The sequence below is a fragment of the Oncorhynchus keta genome, chromosome 15, assembly GCF_023373465.1.
Source record: "Oncorhynchus keta strain PuntledgeMale-10-30-2019 chromosome 15, Oket_V2, whole genome shotgun sequence".
Lineage (NCBI taxonomy): Eukaryota > Metazoa > Chordata > Actinopteri > Salmoniformes > Salmonidae > Oncorhynchus > Oncorhynchus keta.
The window spans coordinates 17,059,772-17,078,094 of record NC_068435.1 but is presented as its reverse complement, the minus strand read 5'-3'; the positions used below and the strand labels follow the sequence as shown (position 1 = coordinate 17,078,094).

The 18,323-nt window shown below is 42.5% G+C and overlaps 1 protein-coding gene and 1 pseudogene across 1 annotated transcript; one reads left to right on the top strand and one right to left on the bottom strand.

Annotated features, from left to right (window-relative positions):
* Window positions 1–3,832: 3,832 nt before the first annotated feature.
* On the bottom strand, window positions 3,833–7,268 carry LOC118395099 (atypical chemokine receptor 4-like). Its single transcript, XM_052463512.1, has 2 exons — window positions 7,175–7,268; window positions 3,833–5,449 (listed from the first exon to the last, which is right to left on the bottom strand). The coding sequence occupies exon 2, from the start codon at window positions 5,428–5,430 to the stop codon at window positions 4,345–4,347; it is 1,086 nt and encodes a 361-aa protein (XP_052319472.1). The 5' UTR covers window positions 5,431–5,449; window positions 7,175–7,268; the 3' UTR covers window positions 3,833–4,344.
* Window positions 7,269–12,805: 5,537 nt separating this feature from the next.
* On the top strand, window positions 12,806–13,437 carry LOC118395188 (transcription factor E2F5-like; annotated as a pseudogene).
* The last annotated feature ends 4,886 nt before the right edge of the window (window positions 13,438–18,323 follow it).

Sequence of the window (18,323 nt, the reverse complement as noted above, 5' to 3'; positions counted from 1 at the left end):
CTTTCCTGAGACGGTTTATCACCGGTTTTTTTTCTGAAATTCTTTGGTTGTGCAAACCCACAGCTGTCCGGGTGGCTGGTCTCAGACAATCCCACAGGTGAAGAAGCCGGATATCGAGGTCCTGGGCTTGTGTGGTTACACGTGGTCTGCGGTTGTGAGGCTGTACTGTCAAATTCTCTAAAATGACGTTGGAGGCGGCTTATGGTAGAGAAATTAATATACAATTCTCTGGCAACAGCTCTAGTGAACATTCTTGCAGTCAGCATGACAATTGCACGCTCCCTCAAAACTTGAGACATCTTTGGTATTGTGTTGTGTGACAAAACTGCACATTTTAAAGTGGCCTTATCTTGGATTATCTTGGCAAAGGAGAAATTATCACTAACAGGAATGTAAACAAATTTGTGCACAACATTTGAGAGAAATAAGCTTTTTGTGCATAGGGAACACTTCTGGGATCTTTTATTTCGGCTCATGAAACATGGGACCAACATTTATGCGTTTATATTTTTGTTCAGTGTAGTAAAGGGGGAAACTCATATCTTCCACCGCCAATGTGTAGCACACACTTGGGTGATGCACGGCAACCATTGTGCCTGAACACTCACCACATATTTGCTATCATGGAGAGGTGAGGAGTGATATATGTCAATTGGGAATCAGGGACTTTTATTTTTATTTCTACTTTGCACATTCTTCCATTGCAAAACTACCATTCCAGTGTTTTACTTGCTATATTGTATTTACTTTGCCACCATGGCCTTTTTTGCCTTTACCTCCCTTCTCACCTAATTTGCTCACATTGTATATAGACTTGTTTATACTGTATTATTGACTGTATGTTTGTTTTACTCCATGTGTAACTCTGTGTCGTTGTATCTGTCGAACTGCTTTGCTTTATCTTGGCCAGGTCGCAATTGTAAATGAGAACTTGTTCTCAACTTGCCTACCTGGTTAAATAAAGGTGAAATAAATAATAATAAAAAAGACCACAGAGAGTCCAAAAGACAGCACCATATGCAGGGCAAGTATCTCCTTCAATGCCCTTGGATCTCCTTAGACCAGAGGGAAAAGTGTCCCATCCAGGGACTGACCAGGACCGGCCCCGCGTAGCTTCAGAGGCAAGCCAGCAGTGAGATGCAGGGTGGTCTGCTGCTGACTATAAAATGCTGTTTTCTTCAAATAAGACAAAGACTGTGAAAATGTTCACAAACTTTCACTTGTGGAGCCTACAACTTAGTGTGAAAGATTTGACATCCCTGTCAGATTCATTCATCACTTCCGTATTACAACCACACCTTGGTCTGTTGTAATGCAATATGTGTTTGTTATTTCTCTAGTTTTTCACTGCACTAACATCTGATTGTGTTTTCGCTGTCACCTCTTCATTTATTAAATTACGTTTTGAATGAGCTCATGCTGTAATATCTTTCCAGGCCTTTTCCAATCTGTCTGTTCAATTACATGACAGATGATGTTGAGAGAGTTTGTGGCAGTACACAAAGTTACGACTTTGCTTAACATTGTTTTTGTAACAATAATTACAAGACTGTAAGCCCCATATGATTTTTAGACACAGTTATGGTAGTGAGGAGGATACTGTAATCTATGAATTAACAAAGTAGTTGTGTTGATTGATTTTTTTTTTTTCAGGGGGTGGATCAGCTTTTATATTGTGGCTACATTGTTGCTTCCATCAATGTAATTGTCTGCATCATTTCCAATCTGCCATATATTTTTTGGGTAAATGTTTATATCTATATGCAGTTGAAGTTGGAAGTTTACATACACTTAGGCTGGAGTCATTAAAACACATTTTTCAACCACTCCAAAAATGTATTTTTAACAAACTATAGTTTTGGCAAGTTGGTTAAGACATCTAATTTGTGCATGACACAAGTAACTCTTCCAACAATTGTTTACAGACAGATTATTTCACTTATAACTCAATGTATCACAATTCCAGTGGGTCAGAAGTTTACATACACTATGTTGACTGTGCCCTTAAACAGCTTGGAAAATTCCAGAAAATTATGTCATGGCTTTAGAAGCTTCTGATAGGCTAATTGACATCATTTCAGTCAATTTGAGGTGTACCTGTGGATGTATGTAACGGTCGTTGGAAGGTGAGGACCAATGCGCAGCGTGGTAAGTGTCATATTTTTTATAAAGTAATAGAACACTGAACAAAAACAACAAAGTGAACGAACGAAACCGAAACAGTTCTGTCTGGTGGAGATACAAACACTCAACAGAAAATAATCACCCACACAGGTGAAAACAGGCTGCCTAAGTATGATTCTCAATCAGAGACAACTAACGACTTCTGCCTCTGATTGAGAACCATACCAGGCCAAACACAAAACACAACATAGAAAAACGAACATAGACAACCCACCCAACTCACGCCCTGACCATACTAAAACAAAGACATAACAAAAGAATTAAGGTCAGAACGTGACAATGTATTTCAAGGCCTACCTTCAAACTCAGTGCCACTTTGCTTGAGATCGTGGGAAATCAAAAGAAAATCAGCCAAGACCTCTGAAAAATAATTGTAGACCTCCACAAGTCTGGTTTATCCTTGGGAGCAATTTCCAAACGCCTGAAGTTACCACGTTCATCTGTACAAACAATAGTACGCAAGTATAAACACCATGGCCGTCATACCGCTCAGGAAGGAGACGAGTTCTGTCTCCTAGAGATGAATGTACTTTGGTGCGAAAAGTGCAAATCAATCCCAGAACAACAGCAAAGGACCTTGTGAAGATGCTGGAGGAAACAGGTACAAAAGTATCTATAGTATCTAACAGTAAAACGAGTCCTATATCGACATAACCTGAAAGGCCGCTCAGCAAGGAAGAAGCCACTGCTCCAAAACCGCCATAAAAAAGCCAGACTAAGGTTTTCAACTACACATGGGGACAAAGATCGTACTTTTTGGAGAAATGTCCTCTGGTCTGATGAAACAAAAATAGAACTGTTTGGCCATAATGACCACCGATGGGTCTGCACATCAGCCAGGCTACCAGATTGCAACCAAAACATCAACACTCTGATAACTGTGTTCTTTCTGATTTTCTGATGAAATCTTCCTGCTCACATGCAAAGGGTGAATTTCTGAGGTGGTAACTTGAATTCTTTAGGACGGAAAGAGTTGAGTCAACATTTTGTCCACAGAAATCAGAGTGTTTTGGCTAAGAGCTTTGACCGATGACAAACATTCATGTGATAAACAGACAGGGCATATGTCTCAGTTTTGAAAGGATAACCGGTCTTTAGCAGAGGAAAGAATATTCAGATTTTGTTCCTGACTACACTCCCAAGGCAAATGAAACATGGTATGGTGCGAACTGAATATTACAGACAACATCCCTGTGTCTTTGGATGATGGTATTATGGTGGCGGTGTCATCCTTAACTTTGAGACTGTGTGTGGGATTGACATTGTTCTTTAGAGATGCCTCTGATCCCAGGAATAGTATTTTAGCAAATACACACCAATAGAGTACTCCTGTTCTGAAAATAGTTCTTAACCGCACCCTGTTTGGAAAGGTCACCAGGGGTTACTGTGATTGTCTGTTTGGATGGCCGTTGTTGTTGTTTCCTGATGAAGGGATAATGGATAAATGTGGGTTTCAGATGTAAGTAGGAATTCAAGACAAAAAACACAGCTCTTCCCACATCAAGGATGCCCACAGGGCCTGCCTGACTTGGCATCGCTTCTTTACTTTACCACAGCCCCCCACACACACACACACACACACAGGATATGCAGCTGTTTTCAATTGGTACAAGTAACCTCTCTTGAGCAGAGACTCATTGTAAAATATCTGAGATGCTTCATTTGAAATGTTTCACAAAAAGAGCAGTGCCATCCAACTTCTTATGTAATTTTCTTTATATCATAAGATTACAACTGGCCCTGACAAGCATGGAAATGAACTTCACTGTAACATCTGGTATCTTGCTGTTCTGCTCTAAAAAGGAAGGAATGTATAAACACCTCGCTTTCCCAGGAGTCATTGCAGATTGGGACCAGGCTGGCTTCCCCTGATTTGACTCAATAGTTCCATAGCAGCAGATATTTAACAAATAATTGCAAAACAAGTAATATAATAATAATATATGCCATTTAACGCTTTTATCCAAAGCGACTTACAGTCATGTGTGCATACATTTTACGTATGGGTGGTCCCGGGAATCGAACCCACTACCCTGGCGTTACAAGCGCCATGCTCTACCAACTGAGCCACAGAAGGACCACAAGTGATCAAATCTTATGATAACAAGGTGAGACACTTTCTGCCCCCCCCCCCTCTCTCTCCCTCTATCTGTCACTCTCTCATATGGAGAAGGCACTTGTCTCCTGTGAGGCGGCATGAGAGTTGTTGAAGGACATCTCCACAGCTTGCTCCTCCCTTCTCCTTGTCCTTCCTCCAAATGCCTTGGCTGCTTTCAGTACATGTTTTCTAAAGGAGGACCCTAGGAAGGCGTAGAGTAGTGGGTTGAGACAGCAGTGGGTCAGAGCCAGGCTCTCAGTGACCTGCGCCGCCCGGTCCAGGGCCTTACTCACACCGCAGTGGGTCACCAGCGTGTAGGTAGAGTCCATCGCCCGGCATATCTTCACAGCGTTGTAGGGCAGCTGGGTGACCACGAACACCCCCACCACGACCAGTAACACCCGGATAGCGCTCAGCCTCCTCCCCCTACTCTCCACTGGGAGTCGCCCCAATGCACGCCCAACGTTAAAGTAACACCACGTCATCACCAGGAGCGGCACCAGGAATCCCAACAGCACCTCCACCATCTCTAGGCAGGCCTTGACCTCCTGGGCCAGACTGGGCGGGTAGACAGCCAAACAGACCCTTCTCCCGGAGGTCTTGCTCACCGCGGAGAACAGCAGGTCTGGAAGACCCAGGAGGAAAGCCACAGCCCACACCCCCAGGCAGACCTTCCCATAGTGAGCCCGGGTGAAGACCCTGCCTAGCCTTCCCTGGTTCCTTCCCTCCGCTCTAATAGATGCTAGGTAGCGGTCCATGCTAACACAAGCAAGCAGCAGCATGCAGCAGGTGAAGTTGATGGTGTAGCAGGCAGAGACTAGCTTACAGAGAGGCAGGCCCAGCTCCCAGCCCCGCCCCGCGTCTGCAGCCCAAAAGGGCAGGGTTAGGAGGAGGAGGAGGTCGGCTACGGCCAGGTGGACTAGGAAGGCGTCCATCATGGTTCTCCTCAGACGTTTATGGTAGGCGTAGACAGATAGCACCAGGGAGTTCCCGGCTAGCCCAACTGCCACACAGACTGAGTACACCACAGGGAGGAAGAGTCCAGCGAAGGAGCGCACGTCAGCCTTCTCACACACAGTGTGGTAGTCCTCATAGCTGTAGTTCAGGGTTAGGTTGTCATAGTAATCGTAGTCCTCGACCAGATCCATGGTGGAGGGATATCTGTATCTGTAGGACAGAGCAGGAGGATTAGGATGGTGTACTGAGAGTCAGTAGTCTGTGCAGCAAATTCAAATTGAATCAAACTTTATTGAAAGTGAAAGTAAAATAGAAGGAATGTAAAAACCTCAATGTCCCCGGGTCATTGTTAACCACAGTTGGTGTCACACCCAAGGGTTGGTGTAGAAACAAAATGTGGTTTTGAGCTACAGAGTCTAGCATGAATCTACTAGTGATTTCGTGCTAGATCCTTTCTGATTACTGAAATGCTTTTCCCACAGGTGTAGGATCTTATTTTGATCATTTTTTTTCTGCTGAAAATGTTCCTGCAAATGTCGATGAGCTTCATTATTTAAAGAAATTCACAAAAGGCCGCACTAACACACAGTTGTATTAACATTATTGCACCTTTCATGTAGCCAGTGCTTGACTTGGACTGATCTACTTTTGATCTAATATTTTAGAAGAGGAACAACAGGACCTCAAGCAGTAGACCATCTGAGGTGCCGGGGTCAGCTCTGGTGAGCTCCTGCCTAAGACAATCACTGAATGTAGCCTAATTTTGACCAGCTAATAGCCTAACCACAGATCAAGCAACAATATGGACTAAGCAAGATTATTTTGCTGCGACAGTACCTGGTCAAATAAGATCCAATGCTTTTAGTTAACTGGACTAAATAGTGCACTTTTTTCAATTGCACCTTTTATTGAAAGTGCATTTAAATGTAAATGGACTTCACAGCAAAACAGACAGAGTAAAATCAAATTTAAGGCATAAAATAACAAGAATTACAACAAGCAGAGAGTGAGCATATGAAGACCAGAGACAGAGTGTTGAGCCACAGGCACTTTCCTATCTCCCTGCGTTTCCCTCCGCTTTGGTCAAAAACATGATCGCTATGTGGTCTCAGAGCCAGTACACACACATGCAGGCACACACACACACACACACACACACACACACACACACACACACACACACACACACACACACACACACACACACACACACACACACACACACACACACACACACACACACACACACACACACACACACACACACACACACACACACACACACACACATTCCACAGGTCCAGATGGAGATGCTATTTGAATTACATTAGTGCAATCCATCCCATCTCTTTTTGTTGAGTCTTTGACCTCGTAAGTTTGGTGATAACATTGGGGGCAGTAAATCGTGTGAATGGAATCTACCTAGTTACTCATACAGGCAGAAAGGTGGGGTTCAACTCCTGTGTCTCATGGATATTCACATGCATATACAGCACACTATAGGGGGAGTTAAAATACATAGAAACAGAAATGTCATAGGAAACCTGTAATATCGGTTTCATTCAGTAGGGTATGTGAGTGTAATGCCCATCTCAAACTTTCTCAGCGGTGCTAGACCAATAATGACTGACACTAAAAAGAAAGAAAGCCTATGCAAAGACAGCCCCCTGAGAAAAAAAATAAAGCCTACACATTCACCTGAATTTAAACTTTGCATTTGGAAACAACATATTATGCCCTGGACAAGCTGTCTTTGTTTCTTTATACTGTATCGCAAAATGTACCGCTCTCATCACATTCAACAATATATTAATCTGTAGACAGATGCTTTGGCTTGCTAAGGAACATATCAACCACTAACCAGCTTCACAATGTCACTGCCAGGAACACTTTTTCCACAAATCAGCCAATCCTTCAAAAATAAATAAGCCTTACCTCCTTTGCTTGTCTCCTCTCCTGCAGTAAGCTAATGGTCACCTACTGCTCCGGATCCTCCTTTGGGATCTCAGGGATCTTTTTGAGAGAGAGAGAGAGAGAGAGAGAGAGAGAGAGAGAGGGGGGCTAAGAGAGTAAGGGGGAGAGAGGTTGACAGAGACAGAGAGAGAGGGGGAAAGAGAGAGAGAGAGACGGAGGATGAGGGGAGAGAGAGAGAGAGAGAGGGAGGGGGGGCTAAGAGAGTAAGGGGGAGAGAGGTTGACAGAGAGAGAGGGGGAAAGAGAGAGAGAGACAGAGAGAGAGGGGGAAAGAGAGAGAGACAGAGAGAGAGGGGAAAGAGAGAGAGACAGAGAGAGAGGGGGAAAGAGAGAGAGAGAGAGAGAGAGAGAGAGAGAGAGAGAGAGAGAGAGAGACAGAGGATGAATGGGAGGGAGAGAGAGACGGAGGAAGAGGGGGGGGAGAGAGAGAGAGAGAGAGAGAGAGAGAGAGAGAGAGAGAGAGAGACAGAGGATGAAGGTGGAGAGAGAGACAGATTTGGCCAGTAGATAGGAGATAGCAATACTGGGTGATTTGAAAAGTCTGGTGCACTTTACAAAATAGATGGCATCATGAGGGAGGAAAATTATGTGGATATATTGAAGCAACATCTCAAGACATCAGTCAGGAAGTTAAAGCTTGGTCGCAAATGGATCTTCCAAATGGACAATGACCCCAAGCATACTTCCAAAGGACAACAAAATCAAGGTATTGGAGTGGCCATTACAAAGCCCTGACCTCAATCCTATAGAACATTTGTGGGCAGAACTGAAAAAGCATGTGCGAGCAAGGCGGCCTACACACCTGACTCAGTTACACCTTCTCTGTCAGGAGGAATGGGCCAAATTTCACCCAACTCATTGTGGGAAGCTTGTGGAAGGCTACCCGAAACGCTTGACCCAAGTTAAACAACTTAAAGGCAATGCTACAAAATACTAATTGAGTGTATGTAAACTTCTGACCCACTGAGGATGTGATGATAGAATTAAAAGCTGAAATAAATAATTCTCTCGACTATTATTGTGACATTTCACATTCTTAAGATAAAGTGGTGATCCTAACTGACCTACGACAGGGAATCTTTACAAGGATTAAACGTCAGGAATTGTGACACAGTTGAAGTTTACATACACCTTAGCCAAATACATTTAAACTCAGTTTTTCACAATTCCTGACATTTAAGTAATTCTGCAAGAAAATGTGGCAAATAAATTAACTGGTTGTCATGTATACTAAGTGTTATGTTTGGGGCAAATCCCACACATCATATCTACAAGTAACACTCTTCATATTTTCAAGAAAAGTGGGGGCTGCATCATGTTATGGGTATGCTTGTCATCGGCAAGGGAGTTTTTAGGATAAAAATGAATGGAATAAAGATAAAAGCATGTGCATAATCCTAGAAGAAAACAGACACTGGAAGGCAAATTCACCTTTCAGGTGTCAGGCTTAGAAGAGTGATGGGTGTGGAGTCAGGCACAGAGAGCAGAGGATTCGGAAAACCATTTATTCCGGACCAACAGCGAACAAAAAGAGGGTAACGCCGAACACAGGCGTAAAACACTAAATGTACAACACCGGTGTACACGCTGTAAGCAGACATAAATGAAAAGGACACTCCTGAACCAAAAACAGCAAACAAGCCCACACACACACAGGCGTGCCAACTGAACTTTAATAACCCAACCCAAACCCCCAAACAAGGGGTATGAATACTTTCTGAAGGCACTGTAAATAAGGGAAATAACAAAATACAAAAATATTGGCTGTCACCTTTTTTACGTAGCAAAACAACAAAAAAGTCAAATCCATACCGAGTTGGGCCTCCAGTTCAATAAGAAACTGAGTAATAATCGAGTATAGAAAGACATTGCACATTGCATGGTGGAGGAAGACATTGCCTCAGTGAGAATCAATGCTACCAGACGTAACTACAGACATCCTGGTCTAGATACAGTCACACTGTATCAACAATGATCTCCATGACCGGAAACAACACTGTGTCCGTATCCGTACTGAACACTATTATCACATATGACTATTAGTAGTGTTAAATAGCAAATGTATCTAAAGAAATAGAAAACACTGGCATCAATGCAATTTGATTCAGTTGTGGAAACCACTTCAGTCATCCAAAAAGACAATGCAAAGATGCACCAAAAGAAGTGCAATGGAAGGCTGGTTAGCCAACAACAACCCCATAAGATGCACTGCACAACATAGGGGCTTTCACTCAGGCACTAACTGTATATCTGTCCATCTTCCTCTAGAATGTAACAGAGTTTTCCTTCACCTGACCATCAACTATTACGGTCTGTACACTTGATGTATTCCCCTCACATGAATGATAAACTTCACTCACGGCCCCCATTTGAGCATTGTGACTCCTGGTTTTAATAGAAGGCACTCCATTTTGGTCTATGACAATTCAGACCAATAATTGTCTTACAGCAGATCAAATCATCATCCTATGGCAGATGCATTCAGCTTCTACATTCTTCATAATTCACATTTGGACAGATAGAAATGGCCGGCAGAGTCATAGCTAGAGAGGACTGGTGGATGGGAAGAATATGCCATAATAGCTGGCTAATATCTAGGGGTTGAGGACATGTCACGTGTTCAGGGTTGATACCAACGAGATATGACTAGGAGTGCAACCATTCTCTTCAGAATAGGCAGTGCACTATGAACTGAGAAGAACCTCCGCTAAGTTAGGGAAAAGTAAAGAAACACCCTGCTGATTGCACAAACAATAATCAATAATTGAGGATCTGGACGTCAAACAGATCACAGACTCCTTCATTGTCGTCCAGGTTAAAGTTGTAGTCCACCCCTGCATTGGGAGACAGCCACAGCAGAGGGAACACTAACACATAAATATTCATATTGGGGGTCTTTGGAGAGACAATATTGAGAACAGCTTGATATGATATTTAGGCTCTCAGCTCTAATGCTTATCATCATATTATCTTTAGACTCTCAGCTCTAATGCATACCATCATATTATCTTTAGACTTTCAGCTCTAATGCATACCATCATATTATCTTTAGACTCTCAGCTCTAATGCATACCATCATATTATCTTTAGACTCTCAGCTCTAATGCATACCATCATATTATCTTTAGACTCTCAGCTCTAATGCATACCATCATATTATCTTTAGACTCTCAGCTCTAATGCATACCATCATATTATCTTTAGACTCTCAGCTATAATGCATACCATCATATTATCTTTAGACTCTCAGCTCTAATGCATACCATCATATGATATTTAGACTCTCAGCTCTAATCAAATCAAATCAAAATGTATTGGTCACATACACATGGTTAGCAGATGTTATTAAGTGTAGCAAAATGCTTGTGCTTCTAGATCTGACAGTGCAGCAATATCAACAAGTAACCTAACAATTCCACAACTGCCTAATACACACAAATCTAAGTAAAGGGATAGAATAAGAATATGTACATATAAATATATGGATGAGCAATGACCGAGGGGCATAGGCAAAATGCATTAGATGGTATAAAATACAGTATATACATATGGGATGAGTAATGCAAGATATGTAAACAACATTATTAAAGTGCCATTAATAAAGTGACTAGTGTTACATTTATTAAAGTGGCCAACGATTTCAAGTCTGTATGTAGGCAGCAGCCTCTCTGTGTTAGTGATGTTTAACAGTCTGATGACCTTGAGATAGAAGCTATTTTTCAGTCTCTCGGTCCCAGCTTTGATGCACTTGTACTGACCTCACCTTCTGGATGGTAGCGTAGTGAACAGGCAGTGGCTCGGTGGTTGTTGTCCTTGATGATCTTTTTGTCCTTCCTGTGACATCGGGTGGTGTAGGAGTCCTGGAGGGCAGGTAGTTTGCCCCCGGTGATGTGTTGTGCAGACCGCACCACCCTCTGGAGAGCCCTGTGGTTGTGGGCGGTGCAGTTGCTGTACCAGGCGGTGATACAGCCCGATAGGATGCTATCAATTGTGCATCTGTAAAAGTTTGTGAGGGTTTTAGGTGACAAGCCAAATTTCTTCAGCCTCCTGAGGTTGAAGAGGAGTTGTTGCGCCTTCTTCACCACACTGCCTGTGTGGGTGGACCATTTCAGTTTGTCCGTGATGTGTACGCCGAGGAACTTAAAGCGTTCCACCTTCTCCATTGCTGTCCCATTGATGTGGATAGGTGGGTGCTCCCTCTGGAGTCCACGGTCATCTCCTTTGCTTTGTTGATGTTGAGTGAGAGGTTATTTTCCTGACACCACACTCCGAGTGCCCTCACCTCCTCCCTATAGGCTGTCTTGTTGTTGGTGGTGATCAAGCCTACTACTGTTGTGTCGTCTGCAAACTTGATGATCGAGTTGGAGGCGTGCATAGCCACGTAGTCATGGGTGAACAGGGAGTACAGGAGGAGGCTGAGAACACACCCTTGTGGGGCCCCAGTGTTGAGGATCAGCGAAGTGGAGATGTTGTTTCCTAGCTTTACCACCTGGGGGCGGCCCTTCAGGAAGTCCAGGACCCAATTGTACAGGTCGGGGTTGAAATCCAGGGCCTCAAGCTTAATGATGAGCTTGGGGGATAGTATGGTGTTGAATGCTGAGCTGTAGTCAATAAACAGACTTCTTACATAGGTATTGCTCTTGTCCAGTGGGATAGGGCACGCTTACTTATCTTTAGACTCTCAGCTCTAATGCTTACCATCATATGACATCAGCTCATCTATTAGGTCAGCCACACCTAAAGGACACAGAAAACATCTCTCTGTAAGAACACCACACAGGGAGTAACGCTGTTTTACTACATGGACAGCCCTCAGCTCCCTCCCAAACCCAAGAGTTGGCCTCCCTCCAAGTTCCAGACGCCCATCCTCATCCTCCAACCCTCCACCGCCTCCTTCATTTGGTCTCAGGTGTCGGTTCATTTCAGCAGGCTGCCCACTTCCCCTCCCCCATTGAAACCTCTCTCTCCTCCTTCAGCTGGTCTCCTGTATTGAGCTTCAGCAGGCAGCCAACTTCCCCTTCTCCCCCTCAAACCCTAATCCCTCCTTCACATTCTCTCTCCTCCTTCAGCTGGTCTCCTGTATTGAGCTTCAGAACTTTAACCTTTAACCTCCCTCCCTCACCCTCTCTCTCCTCCTTAATCTCCATTTCAAGCATGGACTGGAGCTCCTGGCCTGAGTGTCCTCCCAGAACCCCTTGCTAGTGCTGGACGCCCGTTGCAATGCCGACTAACAACTGCTGTGTCGCAGTGGAAGAGGGACAAAAGGAGTTAACAGTAGCCTGACAACTATGAGCATAGAGAAATGCTGCAGACTTGACATGGTTCCAATTCTGTCAACCACTCTCGTTGATTTTAGATACGATAACAACGATCATCTTAACCCTCTTTTAAAAAAGTCCCTTCATTCCTTAGATTACTACACGCTAAGATACCACCACCATTCACTTGTAGAATATCACAGTCATTATTACAAATGACCGTGAACTCTGAGTGAATGGCCTAGTAGTCCTTACCCATGTGTATGTCTGGTGGGGTGGAGGAGGGTGTAAGATCCTCATTGTGCCTCTGCAGTGGCGCCATCCTGTGGTCAGAGATGTGGTGTGTCAAAGGGCTGGGGGACAGGGTAGAGACCGAGGGAAGGGGGAACCTCTGCAGGCCAAAACAGCTTCATTGTGTTTACATGGTTTTTCTTATTTTCCCCCCAATGTATTGCGACTGTTCAGTTTTCATCTAGATTAGTTTTCTCAGTAAAGTCCATTAAAAGGTTGATTCAGGTGTCTGTCAGTATCGTCTAGTCTGTCGTGTCCATTGACAGGCTGCAGACAGATTGGCAGTGAGACAGAAGGGTAGGATCTATGACATCACCAACGTGCTGGAGGGAATGGGGCTCATCGAGAAGAAAACCAAGAACATCATTCAGTGGAGGTGAGTCAAGCTTTTTGTCATCAGGCTTAATGAAGTCACTGGATGGTGTTCATTTCCATGCAACACATCCGAATGCCCTATGCACACACACTCCCATTCAAACCCCTTCCATCCTGTCCCAGAGGGGAGAACTTGAGCTGCCAGACAGCGGAGGTGGTGGAGCAGGTAGAGGTGCTGAAGGCCTAGCTGTGTAAGCTGGAGGAGCAAGAGAAGAAGCTGGACAGCCAGAAGACCTGGCTGGAGCAGAGGATCAAACACATGAACGACGACTCCATCGCCAGCAGATATCCTTCAGTATAGCGCTTCCTCGCACTGTGGGGGAGGTGAAGTAATGTCAAATCAAATCAAAATCAAATCAAATGTATTTATATAGCCCTTCTTACATCAGCTGATATCTCAAAGTGCTGTACAGAAACCCAGCCTGAAACCCCAAACAGCAAGCAGTGCAGGTGTAGAAGCACGGTGGCTAGGAAAAACTCCCTAGAAAGGCCAAAACCTAGGAAGAAACCTAGAGAGGAACCAGGCTATGAGGGGTGGCCAGTCCTCTTCTGGCTGTGCTGGGTGGAGATTATAACAGAACATGGTCAAGATGTTAAAATTTTCATAAATGACCAGCATGGTCAAATAATAATAATCACTGTAGTTGTCGAGGGTGCAACAAGTCAGCACCTCAGGAGTAAATGTCAGTTGGCTTTTCATAGCCGATCATTAAGAGTATCTCCCGCTCCTGCTGTCTCTAGAGAGTTGAAAACAGCAGGTCTAGGACAGATAGCATGTCCGGTGAACAGGTCAGGGTTCCATAGCCACAGGCAGAACAGTTGAAACTGGATCAGCAGCACGGCCAGGTGGACTGGGGACAGCAAGGAGTTATCATGCCAGGTATTCCTGATGCATGGTCCTAGGGCTCAGGTCCTCCGAGAGAGAAAGAAAGAGAGAATTAGAGAGAGCATACTCAAATTCACACAGGACACCGAATAAGACAGAAGTACTCCAGATATAACAGACTGACCCTAGCCCCACGACACATAAACTACTGCAGCATAAATATTGGAGGCTGAAACAGGAGGGGTCAGGAGACACTGTGGCCCCATCCGATTATAATCCCGGACAGGGCCAAACAGGCAGGATATAACCCCACCCACTTTGCCAAAGCACAGCGCCCCACACCACCAGAGGGATATCTTCAACCACCAACTTACCATCCTGAGACAAGGCTGAGTATAGCCCACAAAGATCTCCGCCACGGCACAACCCAAGGGGGGGCGTCAACCCGGACAGGAAAATCACAGCGTTTTTTTTTGGACTGCCCAAAGATGTAAATTAGCTATTTATACACAGAAGTGCCAGATTTTAACTGCTTTTCACACACACAGGGGAGGAATCAAAAAGATCAGTACAGGAATACTTTGTATTTTGGTCATTATCAGTAAAATAATTCGCAGAGCAGGCCAACTTACCCGACTGCCATTAATGCAATACATTGTCTGTCTTTCACTTTAACAATGGGGAGGAACCAGAAAGATCAGTTGTACTGTACTGGAATGCTTTGCAGTATGGTTGTTTTCACTTTAACAATGGGGAGGAACCAGAAATATCAGTTGTACTGTAATGGAATTCTTTGCAGTATGGTTGTTTTCACTTTAACAATGGGGAGGAACCAGAAATATCAGTTGTACTGTACTGGAATTCTTTGCAGTATGGTTGTTTTCACATTAACAATGGGGAGGAACCAGAAATATCAGTTGTACTGTACTGGAATTCTTTGCAGTATGGTTGTTTTCACATTAACAATGGGGAGGAACCAGAAATATCAGTTGTACTGTACTGGAATTCTTTGCAGTATGGTTGTTTTCACTTTAACAATGGGGAGGAACCAGAAATATCAGTTGTACTGTACTGGAATTCTTTGCAATATGGTTGTTTTCACTTTAACAATGGGGAGGAACCAGAAATATCAGTTGTACTGTACTGGAATTCTTTGCAGTATGGTTGTTTTCACATTAACAATGGGGAGGAACCAGAAATATCAGTTGTACTGTACTGGAATTCTTTGCAGATTGTTTTCACTTTTTGTAAAGGTTCCAACCCCCAGGATGCCTCTTCCCCAGAGGTAAACAGTCACTTTCTGCGCATGTGTTAGTTTACATAGTGGGGCAAAAAAGTACTTAGTCAGCCACCAATTGTGCAAGTTCTCCCACTTAAAAAGATGAGAGAGGCCTGTAATTTTCATCATAGGTACACTTCAACCATAACAGACAAAATGAGGGGAAAAAATCCAGAAAATCACATTGTAGGATTTTTTATGAATTTATTTGCAAATTATGGTGGAAAATAAGTATTTGGTCAATAACAAAAGTTATTGAACACATTATTTGGAATGAAATACCATATTGAATCAGTTTTGATCAAACATTTTTTCAACCAGTTTATCTTTGAAAGTGTTATTTTTGTCAACAAAATCCAACACTTCTAGACCTCCTTCAGCTCTCTGTTAGAAAGGACAGATTTATTTTGTTTGTGAGACTTAATTTTCCAGATGAAGTCAAGAAAGGTCTTATTGATCTCTTTACAAGTAGCTGGATTTACCACATAACGATAATGAGGGGTAGACAAAACGAGACAGTCCCTCTGCCTTGGACAGAAGTACTCTCCCAAGTATAGAAAGATTTATTTGTAGCCAATTATTAAATATATTTTTAGTTCTCTTAATTTTAGGAGAGAAATTCAAATATTGTCTGACTAAGTGGTTTTTTGACAGATGTATTTGTAAATATTTAACACAATCCTTTGCAGAAATATTTTCTATTTCTTTATCATTAGAGTCAAATAAACACAAGATTCCCATTTAGAAACATTCAACATTAATCCTGTTGCAATAGAAAATGCAGTTATAGTATTAAGGGCATGGGCGACCTGGTCTTGTCTCTTAAGAGTAGAATCATCAGCCAGTTGGGAGATTTTGATTTCTTTGTTAAAAATGGTTAAACTATACATGTGCATTATTCAGAATATCTAGAGAAAGAAGTTCAACAACCAAAATGAATAAAAATGGCGAAATTGCGCATCCCTGTCGTACACTTCTGTTGATTCGGAATCTTTTGGAAGTATTACGGTTTAGTAGCACATAACTATTTATATCTTTGTAAAACATTCAAATTACTTTAATACATTTTTTACCAAATCCCAAAAGTTTAAGAGACCTAAAGAGAAATTAATGTTCAATTGTGTCAAAGGCTTTATATAGGACAACCGCATCTGAGTCAATTGCTTCTGAATAATTTACAAGGTCCAAGACTAAAATAATGTTAGAGCTTATGTGATGGCCCTTCATAAATCCGGTTTGAGTCTCATTTATAATGGTATCTATTCCTTTCTTTAATATTTTGGCATAAACCAGAGCAATCAATTTGTAATCAACATTTAATAAAGTAATTGGTCTCCAAATTGTCAATGAGAGAAGGGTCTTTATCGGGCTTCGGAATAATTGAAAAAAGGCCCCGTTTTATAGTGGAGATCATTTCCCCATTTTTAATGCAATCTTGAAACATACTGAAAATCAGGTCTTCTAGTAACTCCCAAAACTGTCTATAGAATTCCACACAAGAAGTGTGTTGTTTAATTTCCAATATCCTCGAGAACCTTTTGATTTTTTAGTAGCTTGTAAATTCAGGGAAATCAAGTGATGATCAGAAAAGGGAGCCAAATGATGATCTACATTTATAACAAATTGTAACAACAAAGGGGAAATGAGGAATACATCTATTCTCGATTTATGTGACGTAGTTTTGTTGGTTCAGGTATAACCCTTAGCATCCGGATTGAAATAACACCAGGCATCCTCAACACATAGATCCTTGCATAATGTAATGATAATGTTACTATTTTGAGGGTTTTGACTCGTTCTAGGAGCAAAACGATCAGCAGATGCATCAGGTGTTTCATTAAAATCCCCAGAAATAATTACAAAGGCCTCTTGAGTATTTGTTGCTTAAATCCTGTACTTTCTTGGTAAATTGGGTACAAGGGTCTTATTAGGCGCATGTGTTATGTCCGTATACATTACAGATGATGAAAATAGCATTGTCAAGTTTAACAGTTACCATGACCCATCTCTCGCCTTGTGAAGATGTGGATTCTAGAATGTCACCTTTAAACTTGTGAATAAGTGTCAAAACACCAGCAGAATGATTTGAACCATGACTGAAATAGGCCATATCTCCCCATTGTGCTTTCTAAAATGTCTAATCACTTTCACCCGAATGAGTTTCCTGAAGGACAAAATCTGCATTACTGCTTTTACAGTATAAAAATAAAGCTTTCCTTTTTGTAGGATTTCTCAAACCCCTATCATTCAGACTAACGATATTGAGTGAATTGAAAACTAACTCCTGTATTAAAAAAGAACACAAATTAGATAACACAAGTATTAATGTGAACAATAAAACAGTGAACCTTGAGGAATACTACGCTCAGCTGAGGTAGCGGTGGTTAACAGAATAACACATCGATTTACTTCCTTGTTTTTGTTCATCAGTTGTAGTTTGAACGGTACATATATTCGTGGCAGTACATTAACTGTACTCATGGTAGTACTCACAGTTCCAATTTGGTTAATGTCAACAGTTACCCAGTAATCATTCTTCCTTTGATTAACGCGTGTGGGCCCTTGAACCCAGCCTCCTTTAAGCGGCCAGTTTCTCTCTGGCAGCCTGATCCTGCGGTATCAGAGCATCTCTGCCTACTTGTGTCCTGAGTGCTCTGTTGAAATAGCATAGGCCTACTGCTGAAAATCACTGCATTAATTGAGGAACATGATAAAGCTCGGAATTTATGAACGTTCTGTTTCGCAATTCACAACATCACCGGCGATCAAAGTTACTGTATCATGACTAAATATAAGTTTCATTTGCTGTGAAATCTTTACATAGTAGCTGCAGCAATAATCTTATTTTAGGATAACCCTGGCATAGTAACCGTTGGTTAAAAATGCTTTTTAATAGGCAATTCAATTAGTTATTTCCCAGGACTCTGGATAAATATGAATGATTCCCGGTATTGAAACTTGGTAGATTTTTGGGAAAATATTCATGCCTACAGCAGACTGGGTTTAGAGGTCTGAGTCAGAGTTGGTGCTTCAGTTATCCATTGAGCTGTGTTGGGCAGTGTTCAGCTCTGTCCTCCACAGT

Bases quoted from the DNA above. Each gene is read 5' to 3' on its own strand.
- LOC118395099 (XM_052463512.1), bottom strand. From the start codon at position 5,430: ATGGATCTGGTCGAGGACTACGATTACTATGACAACCTAACCCTGAAC.